This window comes from Mastomys coucha, unplaced genomic scaffold, assembly GCF_008632895.1.
Source record: "Mastomys coucha isolate ucsf_1 unplaced genomic scaffold, UCSF_Mcou_1 pScaffold20, whole genome shotgun sequence".
In the NCBI taxonomy this organism is placed as follows: Eukaryota; Metazoa; Chordata; class Mammalia; order Rodentia; family Muridae; genus Mastomys; species Mastomys coucha.
Genome location: NW_022196903.1, coordinates 114058506 through 114076963, shown reverse-complemented (window position 1 = coordinate 114076963; position 18458 = coordinate 114058506). Strand labels below are relative to the sequence as shown.

Genomic DNA, 18458 nt, shown 5'->3' with positions numbered 1-18458 from the left:
AAAAAAAAAAAAAAGAAAGAAAGCTACCAACATAAAGTCTGGAGCTTGATTAACATACGAATATTAATCTTTCAGCTTTGACAAAGGGATCCTAGCTGCATAAGATGTCACTGCACTAGCTGGTTTTCATCACCCGGACAGAAATCTAATCTCAACTGAATTCAGAACTGGCTCCATCAGACTGGCCTGGAGGCAAGTCTGTGAGGCATTTCCTTAGTTAGTGACTGATGTGGGAAGACCCAGCTCACGGTGGGCAGTGCTGCCCTTGGGCAGCTGGCCCCAAGTACTATGAGAAGGCAGGCTGAACCAGCCATGGAGAACCAGCCAGCGAGCATCCTCTGCTTCAGTTCCTGCTTTGGCTTCCCTCAATGGCCCGTGAGATGAAATAAACCCTTTCTTCCCCGTGTTTTTGATGGTGCTTATCACTAACTAAAATACTTATAATAGAGGGAACTGGGTAAAGACCACATGGCAATTCATTATTTTTGTAATTTTATTAAAAGCTTAAAGTTAGCTGAATGCTTCCATTTAATTCCAGCACCTGGGAGGCAGAGGGAGGCAGATCTCTCTGAGTTTGACGTCAGCCTAGTCTACATACTTCCAGGGCACCCAGGGCTATGTAGTGAAACTCTGTCTCTAAACAAACACACATACAAGCTTAAAACTGAAATCTGATTTTAGCAAACTTTTAAAAAGCAACAAGAAAAAAACCTTAGCAAGTCTGTCAATACTAAGTACTAGGGAAGATAAGAGTCATGGAGACTCATATACTACTAACAGATCCCTCTGAAAAACACTTTGGCACTGTTTCATAATTTAAAGCATGCCCAGGACTTGGGAGGTAACTAAGTTGGCAGAGGATTTATCTAGCACGCATGAGGCCCTGGGTTCAATCCTAGTACACCACATGCACAAGGCATGGTGGCACACAGGTGTAATTCCACCACTTAAGGAAGGAGGGTGGGCAAAAGGGTCAGCTGTTCAAGGCCATCTTTAGCTAAATAGGTTAAGGACAGCCTGATATATAAGACCCTATCTCCAAAAAACAAAACCAACAAACAAACCATCAAACCCATAGCTATAACACCAGGACTTAGAAATTCTACATCCACATATAAAACCACAGAAATGTACATGTGCCAGATGTGGCAGCATACACCGTTAGTCCCAGCACTCAGGAGGCAGAGCCAGACAGATTTCTGAGTTTAAGGCCAGCTTGGTCTAACACAGTGAGTTCGGAACAGCCAGGGTAACACAGAAATCCTGTCTCAAAAAAAAAAAAAGAGAGAGAGAGAAAGAAGAAAAAAGAAAAGAAAGAAGAAAAAGAAAAAGGACAAAGAAATGTACATATATAAGAATGCTTAAAACAGCCATGCGTCTAATAGTAAAATGGAAATACAGATAGGACGACAGGCAAACAGACCCGTGAGAAGTGAACCTACAGTGCTGACCCTCAGGACAGCTGTCTGTCTCTGGAGCCTGGGCCTTGCTGATTTGGCTGGGCTGCCTCTCCGGTGCTGGGAATACAAGTGTGCACCCTATGCCTGATTTTATTATTTGGGTTCTAGGGGTCGAATCTGGGTTGTCATGTTTGCACAGCAAGCACTTCAAAGACCACCTCCAGCCTCTAACTGCCCTTCCACACCCCTTTTCTTTGCATGTGTGTTTTTGACACCAGCTTTCTCTGTGTAGCTCTGGTGTCACTCTGTAGAACAGGCTGGCCACAAACTCAGAGATTCACTTGCTCCTGCCTCCTGAGCTCTGAGATTAAATAAACTCCAACTGTGCTTTAAAACGTTCTTTCTTTCACCAGGCAGTGGTGGCACATGCCTTTAATCCCAGCACTTGGGAGGCATAGGCAGGCAGATTTCTGAGTTCGAATCCAGCCTGGTCTACAGAGTGAGTTCCAGGACAGCCAGGGCTACACAGAGAAACCCTATCTCAAAAAAAAAAAAAAAAAAAAAAAAAAAAAAAAAAAAAAAAAAAAAAAAAAAAAAAAAACAGAAAAAAAAATCTTTCTTCCTTCCCATGGAGGAGGGAAGCTAGCTAAAAGGGATCACTGATGAAAGGAACTGAAAAGGCTAAGGAACAACAACACTGAGTGAAGCACACAAGTTACAGAAAAAACACAGAGTAATGATGCTCCTCATAAACTCCAGAGCAGAATTACTACTGTCTAAGGACACATACATTATGATCTTACTGTCTAAAGATACATACACTATGAGCCAGACAGTGGTGGCACATGCCTTTAATCCCAGCACTTGGGAGGCAGAGGCAGGCAGATTTCTGAGTTCAAGGCCAGCCTGGTCTACAGAGTGAGTTCCAGGACAGCAGAGCTAAACAGAGAAACCCTGTCTCAAAAAAACAAAAAACAAACAAAGAAAAGATACATACACTATGATCTTACTGTCTAAGGATACATACACTAGGATCTTAACAGTTCAGAACCACCTGTGCTGGAGAGATGGTCCAGGACTACAAGCATGCACTGCTCTTCCAGAAGACCAGAGTTCAATCCCCAGCACACCAGGTATCTCAAGACCCGAAACCTCGAGCCACTGCAGGCATGGACAGCCTTCATCTCACAGTTACTCTGATTTTTTTGTTGTTGTTAGAATGAAGTGTTTTATGACTAACAACTATTTAAAAGCACCACATACCAATCTACTTCCTTAAGTAAAACCTTAGTAACTTAAAATGGTATGAGCGGCCTTTCTTGCTTTCATGCACTACTAACATAGACCTACACCATTAAAAAGCAAAACACGAAAGGCCCAGGCTAGGGTTGCAAGTCATCAATCAGTAGGATAGTTGCCTGCTGTGAACAAGACGATGGGTTTGATCCCCCAGCAAATAAAAAATATTTAAAACTTTTAAACATAGGCTTAATTATTCTAAAGAAAGAAACCATAAGCAGTCATACCCAGCCACCTTGCTGAACGACGAACTCTGCTGCGTGGTCCTCCAGATACGTCACACCAAACTGTAGCAGCAGACTCAAAGGCTCTTGACCACGTCGCGTCAATTCCAAAAGCATTTGTTGTAGCAAAACTAGAGGTACCAAAAGCTTCAATGCAAAGGTAGAAACATAAAAAAACATAAAATTTAAATTTCTTACAACGAATTTTATGTTCAACCAGTAAAAATTTTAGTGCAGACACATGATTATGGTTATTTCATTCTTACTATGATAGAACATCAACTATGTGAATTTTATATAAGAGGGGGCAAAAGGTGATTATATAAAAATAACCATGTGTAAAACGTAGTATACAGAAAGTCACACAGTAGTTAATTAGAATAAAAAAATACTAAAAGCAATTCAACAAAAACTAACCTAAACACTGTAGCCACCCTAGCTGTTAAAAAGAACTAGACTGTTCATTCACCAATTACCAAAATGTAAGTCGACACACACATACATATGCACAATATACATATGACTTATAGTGTCTCTGGAAAAAAAAAAATACAAGAAACTAGTAACAGTGCTCACTTAAGGAACTCGGTGACTGAGGGCAGTCATATTTGATTCTATATTCCTGACTATTTTTCATGACAGGGTTTCTCTGTGTACCCTTGGCTGTCCTGGAGCTCACTCTGTAGACTAAGCTCACCTCGAACTCAAGAGATCCACTTCCCTCTGCCTCCCAAGTTTTGGGACCAAATGTTTTCATCACCTATTTAAAAACAAGGACTTTTCATGGTTGCTGCTTGTGAGACAGGCCTCATGCCGTCACGGGCTGGCTTCACACTTGTGGAATTCTTTTGCCTTTGTCTTGAGAGTTGTGATTACAGGTGTGAGGGATCACACCTAGCATAACTTTTAAAGTTATGAGCTATTACCTTATGAAAGTCATCAACAGTCAAAGGATGAGGAGAGGAGAGGCATACAAGGACAGGCATTATAAATTATACTTAGTAACCCTGTGGCTCAGTACTTAAAATAATAATTCACAACAGACACTAACTAGCTATCCCTTCCTTTCAATACAAACAAACAAACAACCACCACCCTGGGAATGCAGAGTAAGTGCCGGAGGCCCTGGTTCACGCATGCACTAACATCATGACTAAGAAAGCCAGAGATGGGAGAGGAGGAAAGGAGAAAGGAGGGAGGGAGAGGACAAGGTAACACGTAGCCATCTGCATGCAGGCCCTTGTCTCAGACATCAAAGTCTCTGCATGACCTAAGAAGGAATGCATAAGGAAATAAACCAATTTCAGTTCCTTGTTACTAGAGTATCAAGGAAATAACGGACTGACAACGTATTTCCTCAGAAGAAAACAAACTTTTAAAATGAGTCCATGTTTCACACTGATATCCTTTAGATCTTACTTCAGGAAAAGCAGCCTAGGGGGAAATTACTTTGAAGTCTGACTGGAAGAATGCAACACACATCTTCATTTTTGACATTCTCAAAGAACTCCAGCTCAAAATATATGAAAGCCTGTTCTCACCACTAATGGATAAACAAAGGGCAAAGGGCTATGAAGAATAAGACAGGCCTTTTACATAAGAGAAGGGCTGTGTGTCTAGCCCCAGTACTGTGCCTGCAGCAGGAGCAGCTTCAAAAGCCTGAGATGGCCTATACCACAAAGCATTCAAACTTCCTATAATACTTCATAAATGTGTAACCGTTTGAGACTGGAAATGCTTAACCTCCCATTATTTACTGGGGATATGAATTACAAACATTTTATTTTATGAGCCACTACATAAAATAACATTTCCTTTCATCTGTTACAAATTACCTCTTTCATATGTATCAAAGCCAACAATGTTTCATATATAATAAATGAGCGTGGGTGAGAAAACCCCTTCCACTCCTGTCACTGTCATCTCTGATCACAGTCCCTCTAGTCACCAAAGCGTCAGTCTGTGAGCAATCTGTCTGCTTTTCACCCAGCCCGCTCAGGCGCTTTCCTTCTGAGTTTTTGTTGCCAGTCTAGTTAATCTTGAGTGGCAGTAACCAGAATATAGATACTACATTTTATGACACTAGCACTTTCTCTTTGGCTGACACATTCTTGTTGATACATGTCTTAGCAGACATGATTCATAGCCTCCTCCTTCATTCCTCACACTATTCTGATTTTTAAAAATGACATGTACTTATTGATTGGAGAGGGGCAGGCTGAGAGTGGCCCACGTACGTGAAGGTCAGAGGGCAATGCTGAAGAGTCCCTGCTCTTTCCACCATGTGGGTTCCAGGTCAAACTCAGGTCTTCAAAGCACTCTTACCACTGAGCCATTTTGCCACCCTCTGTTTTGTTTTGCTTAAGAGGGGATCTCATGCAGCTGAGGCTGGCTTTAAACTACTGATCTTCCTACTTCTACCTCCCAAGTATTAGGATTACATATGCACCACCACACCAAGCTCATATTAATTACTAAATGACTGCCACCCCAGGCTTACTCATCCTACAAGCTTTTCTTAATGGACCTTCAGACCCACTCGCTTTTATTTGTATTTTATATTTGTTTTGTTTGAGACAAATCTCATGTAGCCCAGGATGGCCTATAGATCATCATCACATAGTGAGGACAGTCCTGAACTCCTGATTCCTTGCCTCTACCTCCCAACTGCTGGCATTATAGATATACCACCCTGCCCAATTTAGGAGCACCAGTTTTGAAGCACAATGTAGTTTATGTTTATTTACTTAAACTTACTTTCCTATACAAGAAACATGAAGAGTTACTTCTAAGTAGGGGTAAGAGTGTAGCTCAGCTGGTAGAGTATTTGCTTAGCATACATGAAGTAACATAAAACTAGGTGGTGGTGGTTCAAGCTTGCAAACCCGGAAGATTACATGTTAATAACTAGAAGCTTAGAAGTTCAACCTCATCCCTGGCCACATAGTTAGCCTGAGGTTAATCTGGGCTAAATGAAATGCTGTTTCAAAAAAACAGAAACAAGAGAAGTTAAGGTACTTCTACAACTCATCTATATCCCACAAGTACTCTATATAATCTAAAACCCAATTATTATTTTTAGTACTCCACATTTTTTTAATGGTGAAAGAAAAGAAATGTTTTCTTTAAAAAAAAAAATATTTATTTTATTGAGTACGTTGCTGCTGTCTTCAGATACACCAGAAGAGGGCATCAGATCCCATAACAGATGGTTGTGAGCCACCATGTGGTTGTGGGATTTGAACTCAGGACCTCTGGAAGAGCAGTCAATGTTCATAACTGCCGAGCGATCTCTCCAGCACAAGAAATGCTTTTTTATTCTAAGTAATTTCCTCATGGGACAATAGATTCTGCATATGAATATGTTTTCCTTAAAAATCCTTATACGGAATATCTAAGAACCTTTCAGCACCAGAGAAGATGACTTCTACTGCCTCACCTTTATTCACATATTTATTTAATTCCCTCACAGAATGGAGCAGAAAGACAAAAAAAAATAAAAAAGTTTAGCAATGAAAAAAAACCATAAGCAAGTGTAAAGTGCGTGGAAGACAAGTTGTAATTCTTTTTTTTTAAAGATTTATTTATTTATTATATGTAAGAACACTGTGGTATGTAGACACACCAGAAGAAGACATCAGAACTCATTAAGGATGGTTGTGAGCCACCATGTGGTTGCTGGGATTTGAACTCAGGACCTTTAGAAGAGCTCCTAACTGTTCAGCCATCTCTCCAGCACAAAGACAAGTTGTAATTCTTAAAGACAAACTTCCTGCTCTGCTCTGGAGAGCAAGACTCCTTCAGTTCAAGACACCAATTTATGAAAAGGCTTGTTTGAGAGGAGAGAGCTTGAACTGAGAAAAAGTTTAAAGGGTTCCCTGCTCAAAAACAATGGTCTTGGCACATATCTGTGCTCCAAGGGACCAGGCTCCATCCTGAGCTGGCAGCAGAACGTAGCAGCAGCATCCACATGGTACTGGCTCTGTAGGCAGGAAAGATGCAAGATGGAGAGCTTCATGAACTCTTGTTCAATGTCTGCTGAGGCCATACAACTGTAAGAGGCTCTGAGAGGCTACTGTGTGACCATGTAAAAGTGAAACCTCCCCTGTAGTGGAGACCCTGGGACATCCACCAAGGAAATACGCAGGTGTGGAGTGGAGCTGACTCAAGAGACAGGCTGCATGTCTTCAGTGTCTCCCCACACTCTGCCTTTGCAAAGTAACATGCAGGAGAGACGGTATAAGACAACGGATAATCACATGACGCAGGGGAAAGGCTAGAGCCAGCAGATCGTAACTGGCTGCTACTCAAGAGATCCTATACAAGTTATTTAACACTTTCCTGAAGAGTCATCAACTTAAGTAAATATCAAAACAAAAGCTCATTGTGCTGGGGGTATATATAGTTCATTAGTAAGGTTCTTCCCTGGCCTGCACAAAATCCCAGGTTCCATACTAGGTCAACAGGGCATCCCACCCCTTTCCAGACCCAAAATATGGCAATAAAGTCCACTGTGCACTCTTCAAAGAGTTTGGAATGATTAAATGAGATATGGTATGAGATATACTACTATATGAACTATGAGACACAATGATACAAAACTTTTAAAAGAACCAAAATAGGTTATCTATTATATGAACAGCCTATGTTAACAAGTAAGTACCTGGAGACAAAGTCATGTTAATACAGAGAAATAGAGAAGTGATGGGAAACTCAAGGAACAGAGAAAAGGAGCACAGCATACTACAGAGCACATGCGCTGAGACACACCTTAGAACCTTGCAGCATTTCATTAAAAATAAAGGAAAACTATCCACTTAACAGAGTTTGGATTTACGCATTAGTTAATGCTAACAGTTCTATGCTGTGCGATGCTAACAATTGTTCCTATACCTTACTATTAGCACTAACATTTTGTAAAAGCAAAGATAATGTGGTTAATACCTTATTCCATCCGCTGGCATGGACTGCAGTCTCCACTGTACATTCACGATATGCCTCATATGTCACTGGCCTGTGGACATTTTGTTAAAAGTCTGTGTTATAGAAAAGGACTAAAATTTCAGATGAATAAATATACAGAATTATTGTATGGCTGAACTTTTTGCTAATATGACAAGGATTGTTCAACATATTGCTTTTTCCCCACAAGATATGGCTTTTAATATTTGGTATGTGTTTCTTCCCAAAACATTCTCTGTATTGCTGGGGAGGTCATTATAGCACAGGAAGATAAATGTGTATCATAGCCATTACTTTTTAATTACTTGGAATTTGTCTGGTAAGACTTCGATGTTGTGGATAAATGCCTGGATTACAGATATAGGATCAAATAGTGTAGCATGTAAAACGTAAGTCAGTTAAATGAAAACACAATCTAGTCCTTTTTTTTTTTTTTTTTTTAAGGCAACAGTGTAAGCCTAGAGTGTTATCAATCATCTGTAATGCCAGCACTCATGAGGTGAAGGCAGACAGTTCTCTGAGTTTAAGGCCAGCCTGGTCTACAAAATGAGTTCCAAGAGAGCCAGGGTTACACAAAGAAATCCTGATAAAAAAAAAACCAGGGGAGAAAAAAGTATAAATGTTAAAAACTAATAGGTAAGTCATGAAAGACTTTTTAAAACTGAGGCCATCAAGAGCAAAATAGACACGGTAGTAAGTGCTGCCCTATCTTTTACTTGGAGTCTAATATAAAGTCCTATAAGAGGCCAGGTCTAGTGACCCTTACCTATAATCTGAGCACTGAAGAAGCTGAGTAATATGCTAGCCTGGGCTACACAGTGAATCCCAATCCAGATAGGGCTATATAGCAAGTGCCGATCTCAAAAAACACAAACAGACAAAAAAACATGGTGTACAGGAAAATGAGCATATCTTATTATCTGCATATTAGTCCCAATCAGACCAAGCCCTGAATTACTGTAAGAAACCACAAGTCTCACTAAAATTTGAAGAACTTTAAGCACGGTTTCCTTTAAAAATTTAAAACAAACAAAAACATGATGCTAAATAATGTGAAGGCAACAATATCTTAGAAAATAAAATTATCCTTCCCATTTGGAGTAAAGTATTAACAGACTTGTTTATTTTTAAGTGGAAGCCAGATGTAGGGGTGTACACCTTTAGTCCCAGCACTCAAGAGGCAGAGGCAGAACTCCGAGATTTCAAGGTCAACCTGGTCTACATAGTAAGCTCCAGGACAGCCAGGGTAATGTCGAGAGACCCTGCCTCAAAAACATCATAAATGAATACATAAATGAGAAAATAAAAAGTAGGAGGGTACTTGGGTTTTTATAGGTTTTAAAAATCCAATTCCAAAAGCATTTTCTGCTCTGGTTACTCTAGTCTGATTTCTTCATCTGTTGAGTGCACAGCAATAACTACCACTTGTACGTGGCCTAGCATCGAAGGTTTTATATTCTTCATACTGATATTTTACACTACATCATATAGTATCACTTAGGAAGCCAAAGTTAGAAAAAGCTAAGAGACTACATATCCTAAAACCATGCCTGGCAAACACCCAATTGGATCTGGTCCCAACAGCATACTACTTCCATTTCAAGGATTCAAGGATTCAGTCAAGGATTTTGATATACACCACAAAAATGTCCAGATGTCACACATATCTAAAAAAAAAATTGTCATGTGGCTATTATGCTTAAAATATTAACATACACTGGCTTTAAAAGAGTCAGTAAGAATAAAAAAAGAAGCTGGTAAGATGGCTCAGTGGGTAAGAGCACCAACTGCTCTCCCGAAGGTCATGAGTTCAAATCCCAGCTACCACATGCTGGCTCACAACCATCCATAATGAGATCTGATGCCCTCTTCTGGTGTGTCTGAAGACAGCTACAGTGTACTTATTCATAATAATAAATAAATCTTTAAGAAAAAAAGATTGTGAAATATCTCAATAATAATTTTTGAGTTTTTAAAATATTTGACTATACTGATTTAAGATACATTGAAATGGCTGGGTGTGGTGGCGCAAGCCTTTAATCCCAGCACTTGGGAGGCAGAGGCAGGCAGATAACTGAGTTTGAGGCCAGCCTGATCTACAGAATGAGTTCCAGGATAGCCAGGGCTACACAGAGAAACCCTGTCTCAAAAAAGGAAAAAAAAAAAAAAAAGATACATTGAAATGTTCATCAATGCCATGTTTTATCTTCATGTGACATGCATCGTATCTACTGGACCGCACTGGTCTAAAGGCCTCAGGAACGGCTCTGATGACACAGGTACCACAGTTAGGTACAGGTCAGCATCATGTGACTGCTACAGTGCTGTGGAGAGACAGTCACACATCATGCTTCTACCTTGTGACACCACAGTCGCATTAGTGCCTAAGGTTCCTTCACAAGTCTCAGGCTTTGGGATCACGTGAGAGAATCCTGTAGAACTCAGGTCTCACAGTTCCCCACCATCCACCCACCTATGTCTCCCTGGAACTTTCTTTACTGCGACTATCAGTCCCTTCCCTTCCCTCCCTCGACTGTGCAGTGCTGCTGGGGTCACTGAAGTCCCAGAGGGAGTTTGGCCATCAGGCTACATACTTTATCATCCTTCAGAATGAAACGGGATTTAAAACATTCCATTCACACACATACATGCACATGAAGCATATAGTAGGTTAAACCATTCATATTTTAATACACAGAGAAGCAAGTAGCTGACTAGCCAGCCTTCCCCTGTTGAGGTCTTAGAATATAGCAGAGAAGAAAGGGGCACCTTCAGAAATCAAAGACATTTCATATAAAGAATTCAAGATTATTCCCCACTTTAGCAAAAACATTTGAAGAAGGAGAGAGACATTTGCACTTGAAGGAACAGCCTTCAACCTGTCCAATAACTGTACTGTTTCCAAGGCATTAGAATCAGAGCATACATTTTTCAAAAGCAGACTTCTGAACAAATTTTATTTGATATGCAACCAACTTTGAAAATTACTATTCAGGGTTTGGGAAAGGTAAATATTTATCTAAATCAGCTTTGTCTTAAAGTAAAAACAAACTCAGGGTACGGTGGCACAAATCTTTAACCCTATCACTTGGAAGGCAGAGGCAAGGTGAATCTCTGCGAGTTCCAGGTCAGCTAAGACCCCCTAGTAAGAGACCCTGTCTGAAAAATGAAGTCATGCCATTCTATTCATTAGAGTTGGTAATATCGCAGCCAAATTACAATTAACAAATGAAGAAACTGACATATGAAAAATGAAATTATTTGCATAAAGGGGCTGGAGAGACAACCCAGCAGCTAAGATTAAGAGCACTTCCTGCTCCTGTTCAGTTCCCAAGCACCCACACTGGGATCTGTAACACACGGTCCAGGGAACTCAGGCCTTTTCCCGACCTTCTGGGTATCAACATACATATAAAATATGTAAATAAAAATAAATCTTAAAAGGCCAGGCATGGTGGTGGCTGGCACATGCCTTTAATCAGTACTTAGGGGGGAAAGTTATGAATCTCTGTAAATTTGGTGAGATCTTGACTCAAAAAAGACAAAAAAAAAATAGAACTTGTACACTTGTAATTTCAATATACACAATCTACGAACATTTAAGGACAGAGAATCTTAAAGAACCCTGCTCAATCCACCCTTTCCCTCCTCAGCGCACATGGAGCTCAGGGACAGCAGCTCTGCAAACATTTTGGCAAATAATGCTGCAAACCCAAAGTTCCTGCATACGTTTCACTTCCTGGCCACTGAGATTGTCCTTTCTACATTTCTTTAAGCTTGTGTCCGAGGTAGAAAATCCAACTATGGTTTCACTTCACCGAGTATAATTATGAATTTTATATTTGCTCATTTTACCAGAATATGCAGAAATAAACCCCAATTACTTCCTGAAAAACCATGGCCAACTATAAAGTCTGAGTACGTGACATAAGGACTGTCCTTACTACAACAGTGACTTGGCATCTGAATTTCAGCCTTTTTGGTGAGGAATAAATTTCCTAAGTGGCCCATCTTTATCAACTCATACTAATCCTTAATTCACTACTAATTCCTCAATGATTCGCATTGAAAAACTTGGGGAAGCTGACTTTTGAGACTCATCAGAGGTGAAGGGGTTCTATGTTAGCATGCTTGCATTTTCTCTAGCTCCTCAACTGTAACTTTCTTATGGTGAGGGCCACAGCTGGGAAGGAACTCGTTGTAGGAGTTCAGAAGTTGCTCTTGGGCAGATGGGCAATCCCAAAGGATAACCACATCTGTGATATAGCTACAATTCTGAATACAGAAATCTAAAATACCAAGATGAGCTGGTCACACATTACAGTACACAAACACTGGTCACACACTGCAGTACACAAACCCTAAGACATTGCATCTAGATACAGATGAGCACTACATGGAACAGAAGCGAAGAGCGATTGGGACAGGGCAACGGCCTGTGTATAGCACAGAGCAAGCATCTGTTGGACCCTGGCAGCTCAACAGCTCAATAAAAACCATCAGGGCTTTCAGGGACATCTAAATCCCTGCTTCGAGGCAAATCCGGCATTCAAATCAGAGCAGATACTTTAAGCTCAAAGGAAGGAAAGTGAAGAACTGCCTGAAGCAGAGCCTCGGCCGGCCGTCAGCCGGGCCAGGGCTGCTGGACTCCCAGACACTCCACTCGCCCCGGCAACCGCGACTCACTGGCTGAGGATCGTCTGCAATGCTTTCTGCAAAGGCTCTTTCAGATCTTGTGACACTCTTTCTCCAAGATGGGCCAAGCAGTCTTCTATGGAGCTTTCAGGGTTAGCGGGGCTAAACACTGGTGAGGTGTGACAGTCAAAGCCTGTGCTGGTAAAGGCTGAAGACAAGAGAAAAGAAAGACCTAAATCAGCCAGCAGTGCCGGGGCTGGAGAGATTGCCAGTGGTTAAGAGCATGTGCTGCTCTTCCAGAGTCCAGGTGGATTCCCACCACCCAGTCCCAAGGGATCCAAGCCCTCTTCTGGGCCTCCATGAACACTAGGTACACACAGACAGACATGTGGCAAACACCCATACACCTAAAACAAGGACTAAAGGCTACACTGCTGGCCAGGTGTTATGGTGTGCACCTATAATCTGAAGGATCTCAAGTAGGAGACCTGCCTGGGCTACACTGAGAGTTCAAAGCCAGTTGGGCTATACAGCAAGAACCTGTGTCGATAAAATAAAATAAAAAATAAAAATAAATCAGCCAGGCATGGTGGTACACATCTTTAAGTCCCAGCACTGGAAGGTAGGGGCATCTCTGTGAGTTCCAGGCCAGCCTGGTCTACAGACTGAGTTCCAAGACAACCAGGGCTGTTAGACAGAGAAACCCTGTCTCAAACAAACAAAAAGCTGGGTATGGTAGCATACTAGGGAGGTGGAGGCAGGATGGCCAGCCTTGGCTAAATGGTCAATCTGAGATCAACCTGGGGTCCAATGAAATGATCTCAAAAAACATACTAAACAAAAAAGAAAGAAAAAAGAAAAAAAAAGAAAAGAGAGGGAGTATATTTATGACAGTCAATGAAACTAAGGTATTTACTGTTAAGAACAAGGGTTATAAGGTACTTGGAAAGATTAGGTAATCACTATACATACTAATCTTGTCTGGAATACAAAATTGGTAAGTTCTAACTTTTGAAGATTTTATTGTTTTGTTTTTTAGATGGAGGTCTCCCCATATGTAGCCCAGGCTGGCTTCGAACTCATTCTCCTACCTCAGTCTCTCAAGTGCTAGGATTATAGGCATAAACCACCATGAGTGGCCTATTTGTAAATCAATCAATCAATCAATCAATCAATATCTCTCTCTGTCTCTGTCTCTCTCTCTCTCTTCTGCCAGTGTTTGTCTCACTGTAGTTCACCTGTATTTACTAGGTAGCCCAGGATGGCCTCAAACTTATAAGGATCTTCGTCCCTGTGCCTCCTAAGTGCTAAGAGTATGAGCCTGACCCAGCATGCTGAGTTTGTTATAAATTTTTATTCATCTTCTTTCGCAATCAATAAGGAACTTATTTAAAAATACAATCTATCAGTTGTTTACTGAAAGTTATTAGGCTTTATATATTTAAGAACACACAAACACACCAACAGTTTAAAAAACAGAGGCCATGAATTTTGAAGAGAGCAGGAAGGGAGAAAAAAAGGAAGGAAATGATGTAATTTCAAGGCTTCCAAAAATAAAGTATCTTTTGTTTTGTTTTGTTTTTTGGACTTTTTTGTTGTTGTTGTTTTCTAAGACAGGGTTACTCTGTGTAGCCCTGGTTGTCCTGGAACTTACTCTGTAGACCAGGCTGGCCTTGAACTCACAGAGAACCATCTGCAGCTGCCTCCAGAGTGCTGGCATTAAAGGCATATGTCACCACCACCTGGTTATGAAATATAACTTAAAATGTATATTTTGAGTTCCAGGACAGCCACGGCTACACAGAGAAACCCTGTCTCAAAAAAACAAAAAAAACAAAAAACAAAAAACAAAAAAACAAAAAAAAAACAGTGACTGGACTATGGGAATCATTTTCTGATGAGAAGTGAAGCCTGCGCTTCAGCGGGACTCATGTGGTGCTGTGAACCTGTGAACACAGACATAAATAAATCTTTGGAGAAGGAGGCAGCTGTGGCAGCTGCTGCCAGATGTGCTAGTAAACATCTTTAATTCTGCCTCCTGTACACCAGGCTGGCCTGGAGGCAGAGGCAGGCAGATTCTGTGAGTTTCAGGCCAGCCTGTCAAGAGTTCTTAGCCAGCCAGGGTTACAGAGAAACTGTCTCAAAACAAACAAACAAAGAAACAAACAAACAGTAGAAAAAACAAGAAAACCAAGTAAATCAACCAAACCATAGCCAGCAGAACATGCTCACTGCCCAGGAAAGTAGAGCAGCAGACCTTCAGAGACTTCTTTGTCCAAGGATTTCAGTTCTTCCTCAATCTCAGATTTAAGTTTTAATAAAACTTCTGGATTCAGAGACTGTGGAGCGACATCTAGTTGAACTCCTGAAACAAACAAGAGAAGACAAGAGAGGTTGCTATAGCAAGGGGGACAGATACACCATTAGGATCCATTGGCATTAGCCACATGTGGAGGCTGTGGCAGGAGGGTCACTTCAGATCAGGCTTATAGAGCCAGCCTGGGCATCCTAGGAATACCCTATCTCAAAACCCCAACCAACAGACAAAAACCAGCCCTAGTTACATTTAGGGTTTTTTTTGTTTGTTTTTTTTTTTGGTTTTTTTTTGGTTTCGGGGTTTTTTGTTTGTTTGTTTGTTTTGTTTTGTTTTGTTTTGTTTTGGGTTTTTCAAGACAGGGTTTCTCTGTATAGCCCTGGCTGTCCTGGAACTCACTTTGTAGACCAGGTTGACCTGGAACCCAGAAATCTGCCTGCCTCTGCCTCCCAAGTGCTGGGATTAAAGGAGTGCGCCACCACCGCCCGGCAACACTGGTATTCTTGTCTAAAACTTATGTCAAATATGAACTAAGGGAAGACAAATACCTGGTAGTGGTGGCTGTCACCATCTTCTGTGGTACAACTGGAAGGATTACAGTAAGATTATGTACAGAGCGCAACCTCACTGCATAGACAGAACAAATAGCTGGCAGAAAAAGACTCATACAAAAAGAAACAATTTCCATAACTTGTACAGACAAAAAAATGGTTCACATATAAATGTAAAGAAATAAAAAGTTATCTACTACTGCTTTGAGGCTACTAAAATGGCAAAAATTTTAAAAAGTAAGTAAATTGAGAAGTGATTTTCTACAAGAGAATATGAAAACTAACCAACCACATATACAGGGCAATAAATACTTCACTTATTTATGGCAGTGGATCAAGACAGGGAATTCAAGGAAGGAAAGAAAGAATCAGATCTCAACTACTGCCTCCACACTTATGAGAAATGTGTTCACTAACTGAAACCTAAGGCCTCAGCTTTAGACCAACAGTCTGTAAATCCTCATCAGTAATTCCTCATCAGTATCTGCCCATACACCAATTATCCATGAAGAAACAAAATTCAAAAACAGACCTTCTGTCTGCAGTGGTAGCTCATGCCTGTAATCCCAGCATTTGGGAGACTGAGGCATTAGAACTGTCACAACTTCAAGGGGGAGAGGGGAGAAGGGAGGGAGGGAGGGAGATCATTCTGTTAAGTGATTTATTACTGAACTCTAGAATGTATGATTATAGTTTTTGTACACAGTCTCAAATAAGAAGTAAGTGATGCCATCTGTCATGAGCTTCTTTCTGGAAGACACGCATGTCCAAAGCATACACAGCCCCTGCCGCCACCAGCAACCCACACAGTAAACGACGTTTTCTTGGTTACATATACCTCCCACCCCAGCAGATTTAGGAGAAGCAGCTGATTCGAGGAGTGCCCATTCTCATGAAACTGACATGATGCTGATTACACAGGACAAGTTGTCATACTTGATAATAAACCATGTGGAAAGCCTACACCAGAAAAAGGCTACTGCTGTTAGGATACAAAAGGCTAGCTAGCTACCCACCCCAAGGACAGACAGACTCAGTGATCTTCATCTAATGAATCCTCTCCACCCAGACATAATTACACAGCAGGGCCAATGCAGCATGAATCCTGTTCAGTGAATCCAGGGGAATATTCAGCACACTGACGTCCACCCACTTCATCAAAGTAAGATAACTGAGCCAGCAGTTAGCATGTCCTAGCACTGAAACTCGTCCAGAACTTTCAAATTAAGTACCTCTAAGACATTTAGGCTAACTGAATGGGCTAAATCAAAGAGAAATAAACTCTGTATCTACAAATCTCCAAGCTGAGACATACTAATATTACCCCTAAGGGCAGACTGGAGAAATATCCTTTTTGTTGCTCTTGCAGAGAACCTGGGTTTGGTGCCCAACAGCATCTATAAGGTGGTTCACAACCACTCATGGCTAGAGTCCTCTCTGTCTCATTTTCTCCTTTAGACCTCTGCAAGCACCAGGTATACATGTGGTACATATACATATAGGCAAGTAAAACACTAAGATGCATGATATAAAATAAAAAAATCTAAAAATAATGTTTTTCAGCTGAGTATAGTGGTGCACACCTTTAATCCCAGCACTTAAGGGGCAGAGAGAAATGGATCTCTGAATTTGAGGCTAGTCCAGTCTACAAAGAGAATTCCAGGAAAGCAAAGGCTACATAGCAAGACTGTCTCTAAATTAATTAATTAACTAATTAATTTTTAAATTAAGTAGCTGAGCGTGATGCTACACTCCTTTAATTCCAGCATTTGGGAGGCAAAGACAAGCAAATCCCCTGTGAGGTCCAGGCCAGCAAAGCAACACAGTGAGAGCTGTCACAGCTTTGCTGCTTCTCTTTCTTTTGTTCTTTTCTTTTTTTTTCATTTCTTTTCTCTCTCTCCCTCTCCCTCTCTCTCTCTCTCTCTCTCTCTCTCTCTCTCTCTCTCTCTCTCTCTCTCTTTCTCTCTCTCCCTCTCTCTCTCTCTCTCTCTTTTTGTCAACTTGATACAAGCTAGGGTCATTTGTAAAAAGCTAACTTCAACTGAGAAAATGCCTCTGTCATACCAGCCTGTAGGTGAGTCTATAGGACATTTTCTTAAATAATGGTACATGTGGGTGGGCCCAGCCCACTGTGGGCAGTTGTCACCCCTGTGCAGGTGGTCCTCTGTGGAATAAGATCATAGGCCGAGAAAGCCACAAGGAGCAAGCCAGTAAGCAGCACTCCTCCATGGCCTCCACTTCAGCTCCTACCTCTAGTTTCCCGCCGTTTGGGTTACTGCCTTGGCTCCCCTCAACGACAGTGTTCAGAACACATAAGCCAAATAAACCCTTTCCTCCCCAAGCTACTTTTCATCATGGTGTTTATTTATCACAGCAATAGAAAGTCAAGGTTAAAAAAAAAAAAAACAAATATGAGCCTGAACTAACATTAACTCCCAAGTTTGTAAGTTATAATTAGAGTGACAACAGCAGCTGAATGTAGTTGGCACATGCCTTTAGTCCCAGCACCCGGTGGCAGAGGCAAGCAGATCTCTGTGAGTTCAAGCCTAGCCTGGTCTACAAAGAGAGTCCAGGACAGCCAGGGCTGGTAACACTGAGAAACTCTGCCTCAGAAAATAAGATAAAATAAAAGAGTAACAGCAAGAAGCCCCATGCACTGGACTCTCTGTCCAGGAAATGAGGTCACTGCATGAGACTGTCTCAGAACCAACCAGACAGAAAGATAGTAGATTATAATAAAACATACTGACTTTAATACTGTAAATATATTTATGATCAATAAGTTTCTGATATTTTTGTATTTGTTACTTTTTAAAACTAAATCTCACTATGTAGCCTGGGTTGGCTTCAACCTCATTGCCTTCTGGCTTCAGATGCTAAAATTCATATGGAATGACAGGTGTGTACCACTATATCTCATCCTGTCAAACTTTTGAGAAGGGTATCACGGCTGTTCAAGTAAAGAGTAACATTTTCAATACATGGTGGTCAAGGACAATTAGATATTTTAAAGAAATCAACTGACTGTTACTTCAAACACACACACATACACACACACACACACACACACACA

General features: G+C 41.0%; 1 protein-coding gene across 4 annotated transcripts in view; it reads right to left on the bottom strand.

The window, feature by feature from the left end:
- Positions 1-18458, bottom strand: part of Bcl2l13 (BCL2 like 13) — a 53313-nt gene that overhangs the window by 11854 nt on the left and 23001 nt on the right. The window contains exons 3-6 of one of the 4 annotated variants that reach the window (XM_031383238.1): positions 14778-14885; positions 12572-12728; positions 7868-7937; positions 2927-3070 (exon numbers count right to left, since the gene is read on the bottom strand). In XM_031383238.1, the coding sequence (XP_031239098.1) occupies positions 2927-3070; positions 7868-7937; positions 12572-12728; positions 14778-14885 (479 nt within the window). Of the gene's footprint in view, positions 1-2926; positions 3071-7867; positions 7938-8651; positions 8745-12571; positions 12729-14729; positions 14886-18458 lie in introns of those variants that run through there. The other 3 variants (XR_004122283.1, XR_004122284.1, XM_031383240.1) reach the window with 3 other exon arrangements.